The 25,482-nt window shown below is 37.7% G+C and overlaps 1 protein-coding gene across 1 annotated transcript in view; it reads left to right on the top strand.

The window, feature by feature from the left end:
• The window catches only part of SGCG (sarcoglycan gamma), a 59,560-nt gene extending 36,445 nt beyond the window's left edge, over positions 1-23,115 (top strand). Inside the window, exons 5-7 of the mRNA XM_003796719.2 lie at positions 4,082-4,154; positions 15,429-15,552; positions 22,936-23,115. Coding sequence (XP_003796767.1) covers positions 4,082-4,154; positions 15,429-15,552; positions 22,936-23,109 — 371 coding nt within the window. The 3' untranslated portion in view covers positions 23,110-23,115. The remainder of the gene's footprint in view (positions 1-4,081; positions 4,155-15,428; positions 15,553-22,935) is intronic.
• The last annotated feature ends 2,367 nt before the right edge of the window (positions 23,116-25,482 follow it).

The raw sequence follows: 25,482 nt of genomic DNA, 5'->3' as shown, positions 1-25,482 counted from the left end.
AATTATCAGATCTCATATATATTTCTACAACTGAAGAAAACTAAAAATAGCAGCATGTGGGAAGGAATGGAACTACCTGGAATAATTTGCCATCCAGTTGTTAAACTCAAACCAAGAACATCGTGATTATCAGGCTCCATTCCATGAGCTTTGAACTTTTCAACTGCCTTCATCACCTTCTCAGTTCACCTTGTACCACAGACTTACTACAGATCTCTCCACAGAAGTATCATTCATCATAAGATGCTGGGCAGTGCCTGTACCTCAAAGGAGTAGAGGACCAGCCCCATATGCTGGAGGTTCAAACCCAGCCCTGGCCAAAAACTGCCATCATAAGATGGCAAACAAACAAACAAACATCATAAAATACTCAAGAAACCAGGGGAGAAGAATGATGTCACTCAAATGCCACTATTTCATAATAGAAATAAATAGATCAATAGATTAATGTCTTAATGTCAGTGATATAATCTAAAAAAATTAAAATAAACATAAGACTAGTCTGTCTTTTATTTTACTTTTTGGTCATACTTTTCTGTATAGATAATGCATATTATTCAGGGTTATTTTAATGCAGGATTTATATAATGATATTATATAATTAAACTTTTCCCCTGTCTAAAAATTAATCTATACAACCCCAACTAATGGTCCTATTTTACACAAGGAATAGGTGTTATGCCAGTTTTTATATCATCTTGGTTAGGAATATTTAAACATGAGTACAAACATAAAGAAAATGCAATTAGGTTGAAGATCAAGAACCATTTACTAAGAATCATTTTATGAAACCCTTTAGGATAATCCATTTTATTATATGCAAATAGGTTCTGAGGAGTATTTACTGTGAGGGTGAATAGTAATGATTTAATCAAGATTCTAAAAATGTGTGTTTATATTTCCAATGATAAAGAAATGGATTTTCTTATTTAAAGATAATCAATGTTGGTTGTAGATTTGGTATTTGCCTATAAGTATATTACCATGATGACATGGTATAACATAATAGCACTAATTATGTCTTAGGAAAAGGTAATTGATATGAATTTAAAAACTAATTATTAAATTATATGTCTCTGTAAAACAGGGCCACTGAGAAACACTTTGAGTAATCTCAGCTCTTAGTAGAAAAATTATTAAAGCCATTGTGAAAGTTGATTATACAAATTGGTCACTCTTGTCACAACCAATTAAACCAAATCTAATGGGCATGGTGGAAAAAGCACTTGGGGTATGTAGCTCCTGCTCCAACACTGAGTGTTCCACAGGCCCACCTGCTGAAGTAGCCTGCTGTCACCCTGAGACCAGTTTTATCTGGTAGCTGCTGAAATGACCTGCTACTGTCACTCACCCAGCTCCCCAAAGCCTCTCTAGTGCCAGTGTGCTTTTATTCAAAACAAAAAATAACATTTCTCTTTCTAATAAGACTCCTTCAATTTTCTCTATGTTCCTTGGTCATATGGAAGGCCACCCAGGTCTGTATGTATGTCCTTAATTGCAATTCTGTGATTCTCAAATAAAACATTTAGAGATTCACCTCCATCTTTATTTTGACTTAGGCACTGAGCTCAAATAAGATATCTGCGTATGCAACTGGAATACATTGCAATTTCTACAATGCAATTTCTAGCTTTGGTTTACAAAGGATATATGTTATAGAGACTAAAATGTGTTGACACTGTTTTTCTCAGCCATCATATCATTTTTATATAGAAATAGAGAAAATAATTACATAAAATTTATAGTATACATTCCTTTTGTCTCCATTATCTTACCTATGGCAAGAAACTATTATTTTTCAATGAGGGATAGAGCTCACACTAGGTTCAACATACCAAAGCACTAGTGTTTCAAACAATGCTGCTAAGTAAACCACAGCAAATCTACTTACATTGGAAAACTATGCTTAGCATGTCTCTACTTGCCTTCCTAATAGTTGACTTGAGCTGTATTTCTCTTTACATTTTCTTTTATATTTTGCAAATCAGGAAAAGGAGGAAAGGACAAAATAAATGGGAAACACATACCATACAAATTAGTCTGCTAAATTATTTGCTGCTTTTTGCCAAACAGAAAGTGTTCTCTATTGTAAAATTTGACTGGCACGGTTTATTGTGGAAATTCCAGTGCATAATGGGCCTCATTATTGTTTCAGTTTGCTTAAGTAGTGTTTTTAGATGTAACTTGGTGCAGCATGCATGAAGGTCTGTTTCCTATCTGAATATGATTTGCAGAAGTATAATTTCAATGAATCATAGCAAATATGATTTGCATAAGTATAATTTAATGAACTTTCACTTACATGTGTTCTTCTGTTTTACTTTATTATATTTTTATGTAAATTATTTTACTAAATCTGCCCATAATTTAAAATTTTCATTTTGTACTGGTTTAAGTCTTCTTGACTTAGGTGCTACCAGATATTATTTCTTAAATAGGGCTTTCGATACAGTCTTCACATTTAAATAAAACTACTATAAAAGGAGTAATTATAGTTAAAAAGCCAATGCAGTTAGTAATATTGTGGAGAGAATGTGAGGGTGTGTGAAGAGTTAAATTAGGAAGGACTTCTGACAAGACCTTTTTGCCTACAATCCACATTTCTCAACCAAGTATCTGAGGACCTTTCACTCAGGCAACTTTTTCTTTTAGTCTAATACCAGAACTAGTACAAGGGTAGGTTGGAAAACAAATATTTTAATTGTGTCAGTAGAGATGCTGCTGGATTTGCAGTGGGGTTACATCTCAAGGAACCCACAGCAAAGCTGATCCATTGCAATTCAGGAACCGTCTGAATTTCCAAAGAGGAACATCTTCACAGTGTAAGGATAAGTCTCAACATCTTTGTGGAACCAAAGAGAGAAACAAATTATTTGCATGCTGGAGCCCCTAAACCAGGAGTGAGTCCTCAGATAAGCACAACCAACCTGGGTGAATCAGGATGCGTGCACATAGTGATGTGGTGCTACTTAAATCTGAGTGTGTGCTGATAAAAATTCAAGGGGAGAATTATTTTAAATATGACATGAAAGATAAATTTGTACTTCCTAGTGGAATCCTATACATTTTCAGTGAACTGGATTATTCTTCCATTGCTATATATTCAGCACATTTTCCTGCCCTAGAGCTGCTACTGTTTTTAGATCCTTGCCTACACCCTTCATATGTTCACAAATGCATATTTATTGGAAAGTTCAGACCCACTGCATTTTATTATACCATCTTCATGGCTGCCGTAAAGTAATTATTCTCTGAGGGTGACCCTCAAATTAATTCAGTTGCACTTTGTTACTGGCACATTACCTTCTACCATATATTGTTTGTTATTTGTAGATGCGAAACTCTCTGACATGTAAATTTAAAGTGTACTTCTAAATTCAAGTTAAAGCCCTGCCACTTCTCAACTGTGTAATCCTAGATGAGTTATCTACCTGTTCTGTTCCTCAGTTTCCTCATGAGTAAAATGGGAAACTATTATCTGAAGAGCAGAGTTCTGAGTATTGAACAAGTCAGGATACATCAAAGAGCATGTCACCTTGTCCTGTGTGTACCTGTCCCTCAGCTGACACAGGGCCTGGCATATACTGCAATTAGGTTCTCAAATGAAATCACTGGCAATGTCCCAATTCCTAGGAAGTAGAAGGGCCATTTTAAATACTTAAAAATTTTGAATTCCTAATGTACCTTAGAAACACATGGCACAAGATTTAGTGTTTACACATAATATCTAGAGAATTAGCCAAAGTACTATTACCTAAAATATAGGGATATATGCAATTTTCAGGACTTTTTTCTTTTACAATTTAGGGCTGATATTGCTCTCTAGTTCTAAAATACGTCTGCTGATTTGCAATTGTTTTGAAAATCATATTTTATTGATAGGAACCTAGTAAAACACAGTATGTGCAGAACAGCACGGAAGCAGTTACACACATGTTTTCTCCTGGCTTCTCAATTATCTATACAAATCCATCAACAAAGACCAAAATCTGTGTGTACTTTAATCTAGAGGCTAAAACTTCCATCTGTTTGGCACCATTTATTTTTCTCTGTTCCTGACACATCTTTGGGTTTTGTTTAGGGCCTGAAGGAGCTCTTTTTGAACATTCAGTGGAGACACCCCTTGTCACGGCAGACCCATTTCAAGAACTTAGGTAAGAATTTTCTTTCAAATATTAAAAAGAAAAACATGTTTATATCATAGAAGACACTGAATATTTTCTTGAATTATATATTAGCAGTTACTGAGGATTTTAAAATTCTTACTTTGCTACCTAGTTGTTTCTTACTCCATTATTTGTTTTTATTTTTAACACTCTCTGCTTATAATGAGATATTATTTGTTAAAATATCAACGAGGTCAAAAGTCTCACTGTTGTTACTAGATGAAGACATTCCAGCCTCCTGTCAGTGTCAGACAATATGCAGAGATGGGAACAGGCCCACCAAACTTTGTCAGAAGGCTGGGATTCTGGAGAACAGTGAGAGTAGCCTCTCTAAGACTGTTCTGTTCTTCCATTTCCTAAATTGCGGTTTTATACATAAAAGTTCAAAGCAAAGACTACACCAACCTCTATACCAAATAATAATCAGCATACCCCAGTGACCTATTACAATATTCCAGTTCAAAACTTAATCTCCTAAATCAATCTACCTAAACTACTCAAGAAAGGCATCTTTCTGGTGGGAGCTAATTTTAATTTTACAAAACAGTAAGAATGGGAGAGAGGGGGTGAAGGTCAGGCAGGACCCAAACCAAGCAGACCAGCTGTGTCCTGTCTGCCCCAGCCTTCCTGACTCCATCTCATTCTCACTACATGGCTTTCAGTGTCACTACAGCCTCATTGCCTCTGAGCTCTACCTTCCCTGTGCCCAGGATCCCAACAGCCTGATCCTGCCTCTGGTTTGTTTCTCTCCCGTCTGCCCCTCACACTGGTATCAGAGTGACCTTGCTATATCCCAAGTGCCCTCCTGGGTGCTCCTGGCCCCTCAGAGTGTTGGCTGTGCTGGCAGCCACCTCCTCCATCACTTGCCCACCCTAACTGAGTGGCCACCCTCCCTCCCCACTGTCCCCACCATCTTTTTGCACAGCCTGTTCCATCTGTCTGGAGTGCCCTTCCTCCCCTCAGAGTCCTCATAAATGTCTGCGCTCCTTGAGTGCAAATTCAGATGTCATGGGTTTATGATGCATATATTTTACATACTCCTCATTTTCCCATGAAAAGTATCAGCATAAGTTTCCTGAAACTTTTTGCAGTTCTTAACACAAAACATGTATGTGTTCATGTTACATTACCCATCTCCAAACCGTGTGCAGTCAAGGTAAAACCTTGATGTAACTTTCAGTGGAAGAGAAAGATGCCCTGTGTGGACTTGGAAATGTGCAAAAGATATTTTTGAAAATGTTGATTTACTTTAAAATGTGTGATTTACTTAAAAAATATGTGTATTCTTAGTAAAAAAAAAATAACATTAAAAAACTAGGTGTATCACAAATCTATGTTTGCAAAATAGTTGGAAACCTTTTTTTTTTTTTATTTGCAGTAAAATACACATAAGATAAAATTCACTATCTGAACTGTTTTTAGGGCACAATTCAGTAGTGTTATACACATTCACACTGCTAGGTAGCCATCACCACCATCATCTTACCAAACAGAAACTCTGTCCCCATTAAACACCAACTCCCCATTCCACTTCCCACCCCCTGACCCCCATTCCACTTTCTGTCTCTATGGATTTAACAACTCTGGGGACCTCGTGTGAGCAAAATCACAAAGTATTTGTCCTGTTGTAACTAACTTGGCATAATTCCCTGAATTTTCCATATATATTTAAATAATAACATAAATTTATGTTAATAAAATCACCCCACTCCATATATAATTTTTTACAGTCTTTTGTGCCTGTGTATTTATTTCACCACCTCACTAGACTACTAAATGTCCTTTACTGCTATCACTGTCCATTCCAATAAAATATTTGTATTTTGTAATAAAACCCAATGAGATTTTTTTAAACAAATGGTCTTAAAGTCCAAGCTACCACTGAAAATCACAGTATGTGAATGTGAACGGGAAGTATATATGAAACAATTAGCACATTATAGCACATTTTGTGCAATAGGGAAGAAAAAGGGCAATGAGATCCCCAGCTGTATATAGATAAGCCCAGTGACCTCAGCCAAACCAAACTTTCCAGACTATTTTTTCTCATATTAAATATTACTACTAGTAATCCCTGCCTCCAAGTATTCCAGCAAAGACTTAATAAAATATTGTATTAAAAGTATTTTGTAAATTGGAAAATTAAATACAAATAATCGTTTTATGATTATTATACTAAGTAGATATTCACACTAAAAGAATAAGAGTTGGGAAATTCAGCATTTCTCTTACCTTTAAGGTCTAATTAAATATTCATCAAAAGCAAATAAAAGTTCAATTTGTCTCACACACTTAGAGGACATTTGTAAGATAAAAATAAATTGTGGCTTTAATTATATTATAACAATGCTTATTAATTTTGATAAAGGATCATAAGACCAATATTAAAGAATTTTTCCAAAGAAGAAGCATTTTGCCTTCCTAAAATAGAAAAATGATTCATATCTTTGAAAATAATTCTATTGAAACCATTTCAAAATTAAAAGATAATGTAAATTATAGAGATGACAAACCACTTTTTAAAGTGTCAATATTTTAGGATATATAGATCTCAAAATTAGGTAATCCAACTTATGTTACCCCATTAAGACACAAGTCTGCTCACTTATATAGCACACTCTTACTAAAACAAATACTATATATGTATATATACCACATATATACATATGGTAAAAGAGTATTGTTTTGTTTTCTAAAAGGTGGTAGATACTAAGGACGTTGATTCCTGTGTTAATTTTATATCCCACTATCACTACCTTAAGAAACTTCTGATGGATTTGTTTAATGATTGCTTCACCAGAATTTTCCAGGTGGATACTATCACATCACCTGCAAATATAGTTTTATACCTTATTTTCCAACTTTAATGTCTATAATTGATTTATCTTATTTAATTGCTTTTCCCAATATTTTCAATGTGAAAAAGAAATACAGAAAGTTAAGCATCCTTGCCTTTTTCCAGTTTGAGTAGAAATACCTCTGGTGTTTCTACATTGAGTAAAGTGACATAAATCTGTGTTTATACAGAAAACAAATATCAGTTCCTACTTCATGTTGAATGGCTATTGAATTTTGTCAGAGGCTCTTTAGCCACTTATGAAGATATTCATGTATGTGTCTTAGAAATATTAATATAGTGTATTATATTAATGGATTGTCCAATACTGAACCGTGCAATACTGAATTGTGCAATACTGAATATTGCATTCTAGGAATAAATCCTTCATTTACCATGTTCTATTACTTTCTTAAAATGATATTGGATTCTGTTTACCAATATATATCTAGTTTGCATTTGTATACATAAGCGATATTGGTCTGTAATTGTTCTTTTTTCTGTTCTATTATTATAAATGATAACAATGTTACTCCGGCTTCAAGAATTACAAAATTTTCCCTCATTTTCAATGTTCTTGAATAATTTGTGGAGTGCTGGGATGGTCTGGTCTTCAAAGGTATGATAGAATTCTCCCTGAAACCACATGGGCTTAATTAAATTTTAAAGGATAGTTCCTTAATAGTTTATTTCTTCTTGCATAGAAATTTGTCTATTGGCTCGGCGCCTGTGGCTCAAGCAGCTAAGGCGCCAGCCACATACACCTAAGGTGGCGGGTTCGAATCCCCAGCCTGGGCCCGCCAAACAACAATGATGGCTGCAACCAAAAAATGGCCAGGCGCTGTGGCGGGTGCCTGTAGTCCCAGCTACTTGGGATGCTGAGGCAGGAGACTCGCTTGAGCCCAGGAGTTGGAGGTTGCTGTGAGCGTGATGCTATGGCACTCTACCCAGGGGGACAGCTTGAGGCTCCGTCTCAAAAAAAAAAAAAAGAAAGAAAGAAATTTGTCTATTTAAGCTTTCTACCTTTAAGGGAGGCTAATTTTTGTTAACTGTATTTCCATAGGAAATTACTCATTTAATCTGAGTTTTCAAATATATTTGGATAGTGCTCTGAAAGTAATTTCTAAAGAATTAGAAATTCCTTCTGTTTCAGTGGTTTTTATAACCACTCATTGATAAAAATTAATAGCAAGATATATACATATGTGTGTACACATATATGCATGTCAAGATATATATATATATGTGTGCACATACATATATATATATAATTAATAAGTGAAGCACTGAAGTGACCTAACACAGTTTGCATAATTGTATACCAGCCTCCAGGTGTTTGTATTTCATTTATCACTTCAGGTAATAAGTCTACTTAACTTAAATGATGAAAACAATTTATTTCTTCTGGTCATTGACAACTTGATATGACTTCCTTTCCTTAATTCTAACAATTCCAAAAAACGGTGGGGGGTGGGGGAGTCACAAAATGTCAAGAGAAACAAAAAGTAAACTTAGTCTATTCAACAACTGAAAACAGTTTGAAGAGTTAAAAGTTTTATCCAGTAACAGAATAGGAAAATCAGTACTCATTCAAGAATTTGTTGATCCCATCTCCAGCTCACGAGCTATACAGTGCTGTTAATTTAGGAATGGGAATTACATGATATGAAAAATCAATATCCCAACTATAAATTTATAAGTTACCCTTTCAGGAAAGGTTTACAAATATATATTAGTTCTAATTTTCTTTTAGCTACAAGGAGATTTTTTAAGATTTAATATTTTTTCTGAACAAATAGAAACTTTTAATTATGTTTGAGTTTGGCAGATAAGATATAAAATAATAAACAAAGTTACTGAAACAAAGTTGAAGACGGGATACTGTATTACAGTTGAGTACTGCATTAATCCTGCAGTAATTAAAAGTCAGGTTCCCATGAAAGACTGAAATGGACATGTCACAGATATTTATTCCTGGTCATCTTGTGTGAGTGACATTAGTCATCCTATAAGGCAGCATTCTCTTTCACAAAATTTCTATTCATTGCAGTGACGTTCCACTCCTTTCTGGAGTTTAGAGATTAGTAGTATTCCTCTCATGAAGTACAGTCTTGATGACTTTGGAAGATGACTTTATATTTTTCATGAATTAAACAGATCATATCTATTTTCTTTTCTTTTCTTTCTTTTCTTTGGAGACAGAGTCTCACTATGTTGCCATCAGTAGAGTGCTGTGGCATCACAGCTCACAGCAACCTACAACTCTTGGGCTTAAGTAATTCTCTTGCCTCAGCCTCTCAAGTAGCTGGGACCTACAGGCACCCAACACAACGCCCAGCTATTTTTGTTATTGTTGTAATTATTTGGCAGGCCTGGACTGGGTTCGAACCTGCCTGCCTGGTGTATGTGGCCAGCACCCTAGCCACTGAACTATAGGCACCAAGCCAGATCATACCTGTTTTCAAGGCAGAAACACACACCTTTCTGAAATAATGAAATCACAGGAGCAATGTGATTAGGGGAATGGTACCAGCATTGGTGACGGCCAGTAGGAGACTATACCACATTATACATCTTTTAGGAGATGTGTTCTAAGGAACTGATTGTCTGTCTTTTGAATTTTTAATGATTAGGTGATCTAATTCAAAGGAAAATATTTGAACTCAGTAAGGATGCTTAGGAGAAGAAACAAAGGACAATAATGTAAGCATCAATGTGTCAAATTATATCTATGTTCTGGCATGGCACCTGTAGTACAGTGGTTACCGCACCAGCCACATGCACCGAGGCTGGAAGGTCTGAACCCAGCCTGGGCCAGCTAAACAACAATGACAACTACTACAACAACAACAAAAATAGCTGGTCGTTGTAGTGGGCTCCCATAGTCCCAGCTACTTGGGAGGCTGAGGCAAGAGAATAGCTTAAACCCAAGAGTTTGAGGTTGCTGTGAGCTGTGGTGCCATTGCACTCATACCGAGGGTCACATAGTGAGACTCTCTCTCAAAAAAAAAAAAAAATTATATCTACATTCAAAAAGCTTAGACTCTATAAATTCAAGTAAAATACCTGAATTTCAAACCTCATAGTCATCATATATCATAATGAATATTATAAATGAATATGCAACTTTAAGTGTGGATGTTTGTATAAACACAACTACCTGTATGAAATACCTTTGCATAGCTCATTAACAAATCCAAACACAAACTTTTAAAAAATTGGGTATAGCAATGAGTAAATAAAAATAAAACTTATATCCAGTTGTCTAGAAATGTAAACTTTCTACCTAGATGATGATCAAAGCTAATGAGAAGCAATTGCCAAAGACTGTGAATGCCTCACTTGTTAATCATGCATTTATAAACGTTGATTTTTTTTTCCTGAGAAGTACTTGACTACTATGAGAGTTAACTTATTCTTGTTGTATTCTGTGAAAATAAATTTGGATATATTAGAAAACACTGCTTGAACATTAAGGAGTGAGTTCTTTCAAAAATATTTTTGTTTTTCATATTTAGGTCTTTACTCTGACTCAAATTTATTTTCATGTGGGGTATGAAGTAGGCAAATAATTTTCTTTTGCTTTCTGAATGGATATCCAATTGTCTCAAAATTCAATTAATTCTTTGCTTGTTTGTAATGTTGCTTTTGCCAGGCACAAAGCTGTTTTAATGGGCTATTTATTCTGGCCTATTGTTCTATTATTTTCTTACTAAGCTATCATCTTTTAACAGCTAGATAATATATCTTGGGGTGTGCTAGGCTAGGGCAAGTGTCCCCACCATGTCTTCTTCAGAATTGTCTTTGCTATTTTTAGACATTTTTTTCATATAAATAAAACCATGTCAAGTTTCGTGAAAAATTCTGTTGGATTTTTAGGTATAATTGCACTGATTCCATGTCTTTATAAAAACAAATTCTCTTGCCCATAAGCATGGTATATATCTCTATTCATATAGTCTTCTTTTATGCTTTTCTTCATTTACTTTTTACCCATAATTATTAGAGTTTATTGCTAGGTTGCTCATAGTTTTGTTTCTATCAGGACGGGGTTCTTTTCAAAATGGTTATTATTCATTTTTATATGATTCTTTTTAAGCCAGCAACTTTGCCAAACCCATTTATTAGTCCATGTCTGTTTGGAGAGAGAGAGACGTTCTATTTTAACCAAGCTAACTTCAAATTTCTGAGCTCAAGTGATCCTCTCACCTCATTCTCTTGAGTAGCTGGGACCACCAGCAGATATTACCATGTCCAGCTTAGTTCTAATATTTTGTCTGTAGAACCTAATGGTTTGTGAATAAAGATGGTGATATTATCAAAAAAGAGTCATTCTTTTTAATTATTATACTTCTTAGATTCTTTGTTTGATTACTTTGGCTAGGACCTTCAGTAAGTGTTGAATAGTAACAATGATGGTGGACATCTTTGTCTACTTTCTGACTTCAAGAAATGCTTCAGAGTTTGCAAATTAAGTGATATCTACTATTATGTTTTGGGGAAATACCTGTTATCAGGTTAGGAAAGTTCCATTTTGCCCTAAGTTTGTAGCTTTCCTGTTTCTAGTCTTTGAAACATTGTGTATAAGAGCAATTGAATATTTGGTACAAATTCTTCTATGAAATAAAAGAACCAGTGCTTTTTTATAAGCTTAGATTTGTATATTTTTTTTCTTTTTTGCTTTCAACTCAATTTCTCTAAAGAAGTTCCTTTGTTCAAATTTTCTACTTCTTAAGCTTAAGTTCATCTGGTTCTATCTTGCTAAAAATTTTCCTTCTAACCCAAGATTTCAAAATTATGGACATAGGGTGGCACCTGTGGCTCAAAGGAGTAGGGTGCCGGCCCCATATGCTGGAGTTGGCGGGTTCAAACCCAGCCCCAGCCAAAAACATGAAAAAAAAAAAACCCTCAAAATTATGGACATAGAGTTATCCATAAATTTTAATAGTAAAATTATGTTCTTTTTGCTGTAATGCAAGCTTCATAAACACATATATGTGGTTACTACATCACTTTTATGAATTACATTGTTATCTTTTATATACTTATTATTTTTGTTTTCTTTATCAGTTTCTTGGTGAGGCTTATTAAAATTTCCACTATAATTTTGGAATCATTTGGATTTTTTTCTTTTGCTTTAATTTTTTGATATAAACAAGTCCATGCTTAATCTTTTTATGAATTATTCCTTTTAATCATAAGTAATGTCACCCTTTTGACCTTATTTTGTCTTATATTAGTATTTTGTCTAATTGCTATATTTAGTCCTTTCTATCCAAACATTTTACTTTCAGTATGCAATATGTTTTGGTTGCTTATCTACAGGTAAATTTCTTGGTTTGAGATTTTCTTTTATTTTTATATATTTTATTTTATCTATTCATTTACTTGTTTATTTATGACAGAGTCTCACTCTGTCACCCTGGGTAGATTGCCGTGGCATCATAGCTCACACAACCTCAAACTCCTAGGTTCAAGAGATCCTCTTGCCTCAGCCTTCAGAGTAGCTGGGACTACTACCACCCGCCACAACACCCAGCTAATTTTTCTACTTTGAGTAGCGACAGGGTCTCACTCTCACTCAGGCTGGTCTCTTATTCCTGAGCTCAAGCAATCCACCCACCTCCATCTTCCAGAGTGCTGGATTACAGGCCTGAGCCACAGTACCTGACCAAGATTTTCTTTTGACAGATTAATTTGTCCCCCTTATTTTTTATGATTACTGGTTTACTTGCCACATTTCTGTCATTTTAGGTTATGTTTTATTTACTTTGCTTTTTCTTTTCACTTTTTCTCCCTTTCCTTTTTATTGAATTAATAAGCCCAGCTACTCAGGTGGCTGAGGGCAGGAGGATGGATTGAGCCCAGGAGTTGTAGACCAGCCTGAGCAACATCACTACATCTCATAAAAAGAAAAAAAAAAAAAATGGGCATAACAGTGCTTGCCTGAGGTCCCAACCTACTCGGGAAGTTGAGGTAGGAGGATTCCTTAAGCCTATGATTTGGAGACTGCAATGAGCTCTATAGTGTCACTATACTCCAGCCTGGGAAAAAGTAAACCAAACTTAGAAAGCAAAGTTGGTGTTTTATGTCCTGAGAGGAAAACTGCTGTGCTGTGACCTAAATATGAGGAAGCCTCTGTAAGTTGACCACCCAAGGGACTGTAACAAACTGGTCAACATACAGAGATGGTCAACATAAGGAACGAGGCCTCCTGTACTGATACAGATATGTGGTGCATGTCCGGTCTGTGAAAATTAGGTCAACTTAAGGAGGTAGTCAGTGTCTGGAGGTGGTCAGCTATGAAGGTTCTACTGTATTTAACATAGAAAGAGAATTTACACACACATATATATACACAAATATATACACACGCCCCTACACACACACATAAGCATTTGGATATACACGGTACCCATTAAGTTAGTGTGCAGTTTATAATATAAAACTAGTTTAAATTGCACACAAACTTTATGGACACCATATATTTCTGTGAAATTCTTCAAAACACTTTTTACTCTGCATCTAAATCATAAGTAATTATCTACATGTTTACATATTCAAAGAAAATAACAGATATTTAGTGAGCAAATTAAAATATGAAAAAGACAAATTGTTCTTTTATGTCTGTGTACCGTTCAGTGTGTTCGTGGAAACCCATACTTCAGAGCAACTTTATCGCAGTCTTTTGGCAAAGTGTGTCTCACCCTGGATAGAACTGAAATTTTTCAAAGGGTAATAAGTTTGCTATTCTTAAAGCATCATATTATAATACAGTTAAAAACTAGTAAATGGTAATAGTGAGGTCATGTCACTATAGTTTAATAATTGCTCTTAGAGGCTCCGGACCTATAGCACAGTGGTTACAGTGCCAACCACATACATTGAGGGTGGCAGGTTCAAAGCCAGCCTGGGCCAGCTGAGCAACAATGACAACTACAACAGAAAAACAGCCAGGTGTTGTGGTGGATGCTTGTGGTCCCAGCTACTTGGAGGCTGAGGCAAGAGAATTACTGAAGCCCCACAGTTTGAGGTTGCTGTGAGCTGTGATGACATAGCACTCTACCAAGGGTGACATAGTGAGACTCTGTCTCAAAAAAAAAAAAAATTGATCTTGAAAACAGACTCATCTTCACTAGGATCTTCAAAGTCACAGACAGACCCTTCACCTGAGATGGTCTAGGCCTTCAAAAGGTGCTCCATGTTCTTCCTTCCCTGCCCTCCAGGAAGGAAAAATGTAAGCAGTTGGTGGAGGCCAAAATAGCAAACTGGAAGGCAATCAGCCACACCAAGCACATGGGAATATACCAAAATGTATCCCCACAAACCAAGTACCACCTAATTTGAATAATAAATTCCAATGTCTTTAAGAGTTTTCTCAGATTAAGGTAAGATTTCAAAATATGTAGCAGGTCAAATTTTACATGCTCAGATGGACATAGGAAAATGAAACTTTGTCTTGTGTAACAAATAATGATTGAGAAAAAACCTTGCCCATTTATGGTAGCAATCCATCTGATTTAAAAGTTCTATTGAATAAACACTCAGCCAATCTAAACTCAAATTTGTTATCAGGGTACTTCTCTCGTAAGCCATTTTCCTGGCTCTCTCCTCTTAGACCACTCCTCCATCTACTGCTACCCTTCAGTGGGTAGGATTTCTGAATTATATGTCTTTTTGTGTTCTTCCTTTTACTGCTTTTTAAAGATTTCAAAGAAGTCAGCTTTTTGAATTTTTGTGCTGAGCAGCTGAAAATCTTTCAAGTGACTACATTGCGCCATCTGCTGGAAATTCGGTATTTTCTTGGCAGCGGCAAGTAGCCGAATTTTTCTGGCCCGTATAGCCTTGGTTCTGCTCCTATATGTGAAAAAAACAGAACGAGTGTTGGCCAAACTCTATCAACTCTACCAGTTCAATAATTTTTCCAAATGAAATCTTTTCATCTGCCTTGTAATCTTTCTAAATTTAAAAATAAAAAAACCCGGCAAATGAAATCCAAAAACCCAACTTATACTGTCTCATGAATGTGTGGCGAGTGTAGGCATTGTCTTGATGTCTGTCTATCCTCCAAACGAGTTTGTGTTTTAACTAAACACTAATTTTGCCCACTTATTCACCAATGGTATTTTCTTCTGGTGTGGTCTTCTGGAATGCTTAACCAGCCACCTGAAACTACTGCATAGGATTGGGGTTGACTAATATTTCTGGTTTTTAGGGAATATGAATTTCATAGGCTCTTATTAATAGGAAGTTTATTTTTTATTACCTATTATTTCTGAATTTATCAATGAATAATGTACAATATGTTAGCATTTAGGAAAATTCTATATATCTTTGTTTTCTATGTTAAGCCTTTGGTTGAGGGATTGCTGAAATGGCTTTTTTTTTTTAAATACTCTCTTCTTTGCTTCTTTTCCTCATTTCAGGTTAGAATCCCCCACACGGAGTCTACGCATGGATGCCCCAACAGGTGTTCATATTAAAGCCAATGTTGGAAAAATCGAGGGCCTTTCTCAGGAGGATATCATTTTCCAGAGTAGTGATGGAATGGTGAGTTCAATAGATGGAGTGCCTCCCGTATGTTCTCATGGTATTCTTGACTATCACATCTATTGAGTTATGGAATTAAGTTTCTGGTAGTTTGCAACAACACATTATGAAAGGCAGAGTAGAAAATGTGACAAGAACACAAGAAATAACTCAGCACACTGGTAGCGAGCCAAGAAAGGTAAAAATTATTCTAGAGTAGATGCAGACTGCTTTCTTTAGTTAGTATTTGTGCTATTAAGTCATTTGTCATTTTCAACTTTGAAGAAATGCTATAGACTTTCAGACTTCACAGAAACTATCAATTTTGCCACTTCCTAGGGATCCGGCCTATCTCAGTAGGACAGTCTAGGAGCTCCCTGTACATGAAAACTATCATGTGGTTGCCCAGAGTGCTGTGCTTATCGCATGGAATTAAGTGTAAATGAAATATGAGCCTTTTCCAAAAGTCAATGAAAATAAAGATAAAATCTGAGACTTCAAGTCTAGAAATGTAATGGTCTCCCCTTATCTGCAGGAGGTATATTCCAAGACCCCCAGGGGAAGCCAGAAACCTTGGCTATTACCAAACCCTACATATACTATGTTTGTTCCTATATGTACATTCCTGTGATGAAGTTTAATTTATAAATTAGGCATGGTAAGAGATTAAGAACAATAGCGTATAATAAAATAGAGTAACTGGGGGAGGAGCAAGATGGCCAACAGGTACCAGCCTCCGACAGAAGCTCCCATTCAGGGGAAAGGATAAATTCCAGAAAATACCCAACAAAGTTGAAGACTAGGAGCCCCGTTGAGCGAGAAGAGTGATATCTACAGGACAACTCTGCTGAGGCAAGTTGCGACTCCTAGAAAGCAATCTACAGGTTCATAATACATCCTGAAGGAAGAGTGTCCGTCCCCTCCCCCAAGAAAGTTGTGTTTTTTCTCTTTGTCTGCTCCTGTAAGTTTCCTACAGGCAAGCAGTAAACTGAGGACTTATTGTCTTACCCCATGTGTGAGAGCTACAGAAAGAGGGGTCTACTCCCCTAGAGGGACCCTGCTGAGACTTCAAACATCCTCTAGCCAGGCAAAAAAATTGAACTAACATTTCCCTGCCATTTTGAATTCCCAGTCCACCCTTCCCCCCTTGCCTACAGAGACAGTGAGAGGAGGCCCAAGAACAGTGTCCCCGCACACCAGCGGGACCAAGCACCCTGTCGAAGCCCTGCAGCCAGAGAACTGCTTGGGCTGTGTGTTCCCTGCATGGCTGCCACTCAGCCACTGCCCCCGCCCAGGCACCCCAACAGGGTGTCCTGAGGACTGATCGACCTGTGCGTCCCCCACAGGCTGCTGCCGCTTAGCCTCTACCCCCAGGACACCCAAGTGGGGCACACCAAGGACTGTTCCACCCATGCATCCCCCTAGGCTGCTGCCACTTGGCCACTGCTCCCTGGGCACCCAAGTGGGGCACCCCAGGACTGTTTGACCCATGCATCCCCTGCATGGCTGCGACCGCTTCACTGCTGCCCCTGGGCACCTGAGCAGGGCATGTCAAGGACTGTTTGACTGAAGAGCAACAGCCGCAGCAGCGAGAACAATAAGGCTCACACCCCTGAGGCTTTTCTGGACAGACACACCCTATCTCTCCTGGCAACCAGAGGAATCCAGAATCTTCTCCAGTGGCAGCCACAGGCTGAATGGTTTTGGGACGGTCTCCAAACGGTCAAATTCACCATGGGGTGGAATCAGCAGAAAAACTCTGGTAACCAGAATAACCAGAGTAGATCAAGTCCCCCAAAGAAGGATGGAGCAGAAGCAATTCAAGATCCCATCCACAAACAGATGGCTGAGATAAGAGAAATGGAGTTCAGAATCTGGATAGCAAATAAGATTAACAGATTGGAGGAAAGGAGGGAATTAGAATTTCAAGAAATTATTCAAAAGATATCTCAAGAAATTATTCAAAAGATGTCTCAAGACATCAAACAAATTATACACCACGACCAAAGGGTTTTTCCCAGGATCTCAAGGATAGTTAGACATACATAAATCTATAAATATAATTCATCACATAGACAAATTAAAAAATTAAGACCATATGATTCTCTCAATTGATGCAGAAAAAGCTTTTGGTAATATCCAGCATCCCTTCATGATCAGAACACTTAAGATAATTGGCAAAGAAGGAACATTTCTTGAAATGATAGAGGCCATCTACAGCAAACCCACAGCCAATATCATATTGAATAGAGTTAAACTGAAATCATTTCCACTCAGATCAGTAACCAGGCAAGGTTGCCCATTGTCTCCACTGCTCTTTAACATTGTAATGGAAGTTTTAGTCATCACAATTAGGGAATAAAAGGCGATTAAGGGCATCTATATAGGGTCAGAAGAGATTAAACTTTCACTTTTCACAGGTATATCTGGAAAACACCAGGGATTCAACTACAAAACTCCTATAAGTGATCAAGGAATACAGCAGCATCTCAGGTTACCTTTATATATACCAACAGCAGCCAAGCTGAAAAAGCAGTCAAGGACTCTATTCTGTTCACAGTAGTGCCAAAGAAGATGAAATATTTAGGAGTTTACCTAACAAAGGATGTGAAAGATCTCTATATAGAGAACATGAAACTCTAAGAAAAGAAATAGCTGAAAATGTTAACAAATGGAAAAATATACCATGCTCATGGCTGGGAAGAATCAACATTGTTAAAATGTCCATATTACCCAAAGCAATATATAATTTTAATGCATTCCCTATTAAAGCTCCACTGTCATACTTTAAAGATCTAGGAAAAAAATAATACTTCATTTTATATGGAATCAGAAAAAAACCTCGAATAGCCAAGACATTACTCAGGAATAAAAACAAAGCAGGAAGAATCACGCTACCAGACCTCAGATTATAATATAAATCAATAGTGATTAATACAGCATGGTACTGGCACAAAAATAGAGAGCCAACAGATGAATCCAGCTACTTACCATTACCTGATCTTTGACAAGCCAATTAAAAACATTGAGTGGGGAAAAGGTTCCCTATTTAACAAATGGTGCTGGGCGAACTGGCTGGCAACCTGTAGAAGACTGAAACTGGACCCACACCTTTCACCATTAACTAAGTTAGACTCTCACTGGATTAAAGATTTAAACTTAAGACATGAAACCATAAAAATACTAGAAGAAAGTGTAGGGAAAACACTTGAAGAAATTGGCTTGGGCAAAAATTTTATGAGGAGGAGCCCTCGGGCAATTGAAGCAGCATCAGAAATACACTAATGGGACCGATCAAACTAAAGAACTTCTGCACAGCCAAGAACACAGTAAGTAAGGCAAGCAGACAGCCCTCAGAATGGGAGAAGATATTTGCTGGTTATGTCTCTGACAAACGTTTAATAACCAGAATCCATAGAGAACTCAGACATATTAGCAAGAAGAAAATGAGTGATCCCATCTCAGGGTGGGCAAGGGACTTGAATAGAAATTTCTCTAAAGAGAAATGACCTACAGATATACGAAAAAATGCTCACCATCCTTAATTATCAGAGAAATGCAAATCAAAACTACTTTGAGATATCACCTAACTCCAGTAAGATTAGCCTATATCACAAAAATCCCAAAACCAGAGATGTTGGCGTGGATGTGGAGAAAAGGGAACACTTCTACACTGCTGGTGGGAATGCAAACTAATACGTTCCTTTTGGAAAGATGTCTGGAGAATGCTTAGAGAACTAAAAATAGACCTGCCGTTTGACCCTGCAATTAAATCCTTTATTAGGAATATATCTAGAAGACTGAAAACCACATTACAACAAAAATATTTGTAGCAGAATGTTTATTGCAGCCCAATTCATAATAGCCAGGTCATGGAAGAAGCCCAAGTGCCCATCGATTCACAAATGGATCAATAAATTGTGGTATATGTACACCATAGAATACTATGCAGCCATAAAGAAAGATGGAGACTTTATCTCCTTCGTGTTCACATGGATGGAGCTGGAAAATGTTCTTCTTAGCAAAGTATCAGAAGAATGGAAGAAAAAGTATCCAATGTACACAGCCTTATTATGAAACTAATTTATAGCTTTCCTATGAAAGCTATAACCTAATTATAGCCTAAGAATATGGGGGGGGGGGAGGGGAATGGAAGGGGAGGGAGGTAGATGGGTGGAGGGAGGGTGATTGGAGGGATCACCTCTATGGTTTGTCTTTCAAGGGTACAAGTGAATCTTTCTAAAAGTAGAATATAAATGTCTTAACACAATAACTAAGAAAAAGACATAAAGGCTATGTAAACCAGTTTGATAAAAATATTTCAAATTGTATATGAAAACACCAGACTGTACCCCATGATTGCATTAATGTACACAGCTAAAATTTAATTTTAAAAGAGGTATAAAAAAATAAATAAATAAATAAAATAGAGCAACTATGCTAGCATCACCACTCTTGTGCTTTGGGGCCATTATTAAGTAAAATAAGGAGACTTGAATATAAGCACCCAGATACCTTAACAGTCCATCCAACAGTGCAGAGGCTGGTGAGTGACTAACAGGTGGGCAGCATGGACAGAGGGGAGATGCTGGACCCAGGGTCAAGTGCCATGGCATCACAGCTCACAGCACCCTCAAACTCTCCGGCTTAAGCGACTTTCTTGCCTCAGCCTCCCAAGGCTGAGACTACAGGCACTCGCCACAACGCCTGGCTATTTTTGTTGTTGTTGTAGTTGTCATTGTTGTTATGCAGGCCCGGGCTGGATTCAAACCTGCCAGCTCTGGTGTATGTGCCTGGCACCCTAGCCACTGAGCTACAGGTGCCGAACCAATTCCTGGAATTTTCGATTTAATATTTTCTGACCTCAGGTGACTACAGATAACTAAGACTGAGGAAAGTGAATCCATGGATGGTGGAGAGCAGGGATGAGTGACACAAACCAGAGTCACAGTGAGGCTAATAGCACAGGGTACTCAATGCAGATTATTCAGACTCCAGCTAAAAAAAAAAAAAGGAAAAAGCTCAGTCAGCTGAAAAATCAGACATATTAGAAATGTTCTTAAAAGCAGCCTGAGGCCACATGCTAATTTTGTGGGGACTTTTTTTTTTTTTTTTTTGCTTATCTATGGTGTCAGATATCACCAAAAGTATGCATGGGCCATTTTGCTAATTATCATAGCTTACAATAGAGTTTGTGTATTTAATGTGTGGCCCAAAACAACTCTTATTCTTCCAATGTGTGGCAGAGAAAAAGAAAACCAAGGGCATTAGCGTATAAGCTGATTCTAATTATATGGTACTAGGCTATAAATCTTTACAAACAACTGATGTCATCTTCTCTTACTCCTGGCTGTTTTCATATCTATGAATATGCACAAAATAGGGCAGTGCTCCACAGATTTTCTTTTAAATAGCTCTCTCTTAGCAGCAGTTTTCAGTGAGTGACTGGGTTGTGCTTGTCTATGCTGCCATTATGCTTCCTGGGGGAAAGTAGGGGGGGTGTTGAAATAAGTGTCCATGAAAGCCACTAGTACAGTGAGAGAGCAGGACGATTCCCACTCTCTTGCTGAGATGGATTATCACCCTGAGCCAACACCCAGGCTCAACACCCAGGCCCCACATGTGAAACAAGTTGCAGTGGGCAAAGGACAGGGCAGGGGGCTAGGAGGCTTCAGCTCTAGTGCCAGATCAATTTACTAATTACCTATTACAATTCAGGGAAGTTAACTGCCTCTCTGTGGGCCCATCTTCTTACTTGTCCAAAAGAGAAAATAATATTTGCTTAACTATATCACCAGGTTTTCAGACACTAATGTGGTGATATGGGTGCCAACATTTTGAAATTACATTAACTTGATATTAATAGGAAGGGGAGATGATAGGCAAGGGTGTATGTGCTGTCATCACAAGAGGCCGTGAGGGCAGCAGCCAATAAATGCAGAATGGAAACCAAGATGTTGGAATCTCATTACCGGATTATAATGTCACTATACCCTGAAAGTCACTGTACCCTTAAAGTGCACCTTCAAAGAATTTAAACTGATCTTAATTTTGAAATGATATTACTTATTTCCATGAATTAGGGGTCATGTTTACAAATGACACACAGCCAGGCCAATCATTAAGGTGGACACTTCTTCCTAGGAGGAAGTAGTTCAAAGTGATGTCCAGGCTCCCACCAAATAGGCAAATGAATATGAGCAAGGAACGCAGTATGTGGACTATCAGTGACGAGAATTTGCTGGAAAAGTAGGGAAAAAAATGACAACTTGAAAAAAATTGACCAATTAGCTACAAGACAGGGGATGGGAAAAGCAACAAGTTAAAGGGTGTTAGAGAAGCACAAATACTTGGAGAACCCAAGGCACTAGGCAGCGACTGACAGGGATTCTGCTTTAAAATAAAATAGTACCTCTTCAGCTTGAGTCAGACATTATAGCAGATCACACAGGGCCACACTCTGCCTGTGACACCACTGCTGTAGGCCCCTCACACTGCATGGGGTGGGTTGGGATCCCAGGGTGGCAGGCAGGGGTCAGTTCCATTGGAAGCCATGGCTGAGAGCTACAGAAAAGAGCAGCAGGAGCTCACCTTTGTTGGCAAGGAAGAAAACTGGACCTACCCACAACATACCCTAATTCCTCCTGACAAGCGAGTGCCCTGGAGTAGGCAAGGCTTGGCTGTTCCGTGTGACGATTTTTATATCCTTATCACAAAGATTTGCTAACACCCCTCAATGGCTAATTGTTTGTATTTCAGTTTAACTAAATTATAATATGACCATAAAACCCAGTCCCTTTCATTTTAATCAGCTTTAGTCTGTGTGTCTACTGCTTTTCAGCATCTGATGGAAGATAGTGGAGTTTGAACTTACTGTTTAAAAGTTAGGGAGATGTCGGCATTCAAAGGCAAAAATGATTAAGATCTATTTCTGTAGATTATAATTTATCCTGATGGGGAGCAGATGATATAGCACAAAGTCAAAGTAGCTAAGAAGATAAACATGAATCCATTATTTTTCACAAGTAATTCTGAATTAGGAATGTAATATCATAAAACCGAAATGCAACTTGGTTTACCGAATGCACAGACTGCTGCGTGTTGTTGCAGTAGGGTCACAGTTCCCAGCTGGCCTAGCACATGGGAAGAAGAAAAAGTGGGCTCGCTCAGACTCGGAGGGGGAATTGTCAAACCAGGGGGAATTGTCAAACCCCTGCCTGTGTGTTAGAACCAGGTTCTAAAAGAATCAGATAGTTACAATGTGACTTACATAAAGGCAGGTGCCTATTTCACTTTCTATGAAGAGAAAAACTAATTTGTTGAAACATTTTGAGGCAATGACTTTCCTGTTGATTAGAATTCATTCTTCCCTTAACATCTCACCTCTCAACTTCTCTTGAACAGCTTGTGCTTGATGCTGAAACTGTGTGTTTACCCAACTTGGTGCAGGGGACCTGGGGTCCCACTGCCAGCTCACAGGGACTCTATGAGATTTGTTCATGTCCAGATGGGAAGCTGTACCTGTCAGTGGCTGGCGTGGGCACCACGTGCCAGGAGCATAGTCACGTCTGTCTCTGAGCTGCCCACCTCTCCCACAGAGCATCTGCCCCTCCAAGGAGCTGTACAGGCTGCTGGCCTCAGGCCCTCCCACTCGGGGAGCAGCTGGACATCCTATAGGACTGGGAAGGTGACCACGGACAGGAAGCAGGAGGACATGCTTTCCAGAGGAACTCAGAAACTACATGATCTCAAAATGGCACATGGATGTTAGAAACAAAAAGTAGAAGAAATACTAAAGCAATGTATTTATTCCCTTGGATCAATTTTCATGAGAACAATTTCAAATGTTCTTTTTCCCTCCTCCCTCCCTATCCCTTGTATGTGTCAGTGTGCAACAAATGTTGAGTTGCTGTGTGAAATTGATTTATGACATTTGATTGTGGATATGTAACTCCCTATAAAAGTCGCATTGGTCAGTGCTAAAATGTCCCCAAACTTCTATGCAGCATTTCCTACCACTCAAACTTCAAGTTCTCCCTTCAGTTTGATGCAAAGGGTTTGAAGTTTCACATAAAAATCTTTAATTTTAGACTAGGTGCAGTGGCTCACACCTGTAATCCAAGTGTGCTCGGAGCCAAGATGGGAGGATTGCTTGAGCTCAGGAGTTCAGGATCTGCCTTAGCAAGAGTGAAACTTCACGTCTACTATAATAAAAATAGGAAAATTACCTGGGCACTGTGGGTTGCAACTTTGGTCCCAGCTACTGGGAGGCTGAAGCTCAAGCCCTGGAGTTTGAGGTTGCTGTGAGGATGACTCCACAGCACCCTACCCAGGGCAATAGACCAAGACTCTGTCTCAAAAAAAAGAAAGAAACAAAGAAACAAAGAAAATCTTCAAGTTTTAAAGGGTTGATCTGATTTGTCAGTATGTAGTCCAAGGAATAAATTACACAAAATTAGTCGTGTGAGCAATAAACATTAACCTGTATTTTTCAGAGACTCCACAGTTTGAGTGTCTTGCTTCTTTAATCCTCACAATACCACTATGAGATAGACAATATTTTTCCCAAAGTGTCTAGTGACAAGGCTCAGATGGGGCAAGTCACACAATCACATAGCAATTACTGCAATCAAACCAAAATGTTTGCATAGCTATTTTCACTTTGAAAAACTTTGATATGCTTTCTCATTCCATCCAAACATCCACCTGTGTGAAAACTGGACAGATGGAATTATATTTAACAAATGCAGAAACTGGAGCCCAAAGGGATTTAGTCACCTACCAAGATCAGTGGGCTTGATCAGTGTACAGTGGGACTCCTACCTGTTCAGCCCAGGTACTTACCTCTGTGCAGTACATAAAAGATAGCAGATGCTCATAGCTTGTGAAAATGTTTAGTGCCAGTTGGTTTTACAAGTTACTACGTGTATCAAGTAGAGCACACCAAACATATTGAGACAGGTTTGTTTTGTGTCGGTCACTCACTTACTTTGTAAGATGCCCTCCATAACAAAAAATGGTGGGATTTGCTTTTAGTTTTGTTTTACCTGTTATAGTAAGAATTTCCAAACAGCTCAAGATTGTAGTCAGACCAACAGCATTGCCACTTTCTCATGAAGGGTTTGTAACTGTAAAAACAAGTTCAAATTCATTTTCTATCATCTCAGAATCAAAAGTAGAAAAGTAACTTCTTTATTTCTAGAGCTGTTTTATTTTAATATGTTCACTTAACCGTGTAGTCCACTTATAACAACTCCTATTTTTAACTTGTTAGTATGGATCAGCACTTGAGATTGCAAAATAAAAATACAGTGCTTCCCAAGAAGAGCAAACTCAACTCTAACTGTAATGCACAAGTTTCACGGGGAATTGGGTGCTGTCAATTATAAATTGGCATTCACATTTTCCATTTAATTCAGTCCTAACTTTTAAGATTACTATCAGCTTTCTTACTGCAATGTACCTATTATCATAGCAAATATAATAGTTCTGCTATTTCATCGTATTTACTCTCCTAGTCCATGTTTGTGCAAAACATGTCTTCATCCCAGTTGGCCACAACATAGGATCACTGAACATTTATAAACCAGCTTGGTTTTCATAGTACATGTCCGAGAAATGGCACTTAGATGATAGAGTGAGGTCAAGGAAAAGAAATCAAGGCGAAGGGATGGAAAATACAACCTTTTGAATAAAAGTTAAAGTTATTTTTTGCTCCATAGCTATATCGAATCATTCCTAAAGCTGTTATAGATAGCTGCGTTCTCTGGAAAGAGCATTAGAATCAGAGCTTTTAGATGGGCTATCCTCAAAAATGTACTGCATAAATCTGTCTTCTCAAACACAATATACAATGTAATTAAATTTTCACTGATGGTCCCAGGTCACATTTATGTACATACATAACAATGTATATAAACCAATACTCCTATTATACTAAGTGGTTATAGA

Source organism: Otolemur garnettii, unplaced genomic scaffold (assembly GCF_000181295.1).
Source record: "Otolemur garnettii isolate 467f Iridium unplaced genomic scaffold, OtoGar3 scaffold00106, whole genome shotgun sequence".
Lineage (NCBI taxonomy): Eukaryota > Metazoa > Chordata > Mammalia > Primates > Galagidae > Otolemur > Otolemur garnettii.
This window is presented reverse-complemented; position numbering and strand designations above follow the sequence as displayed.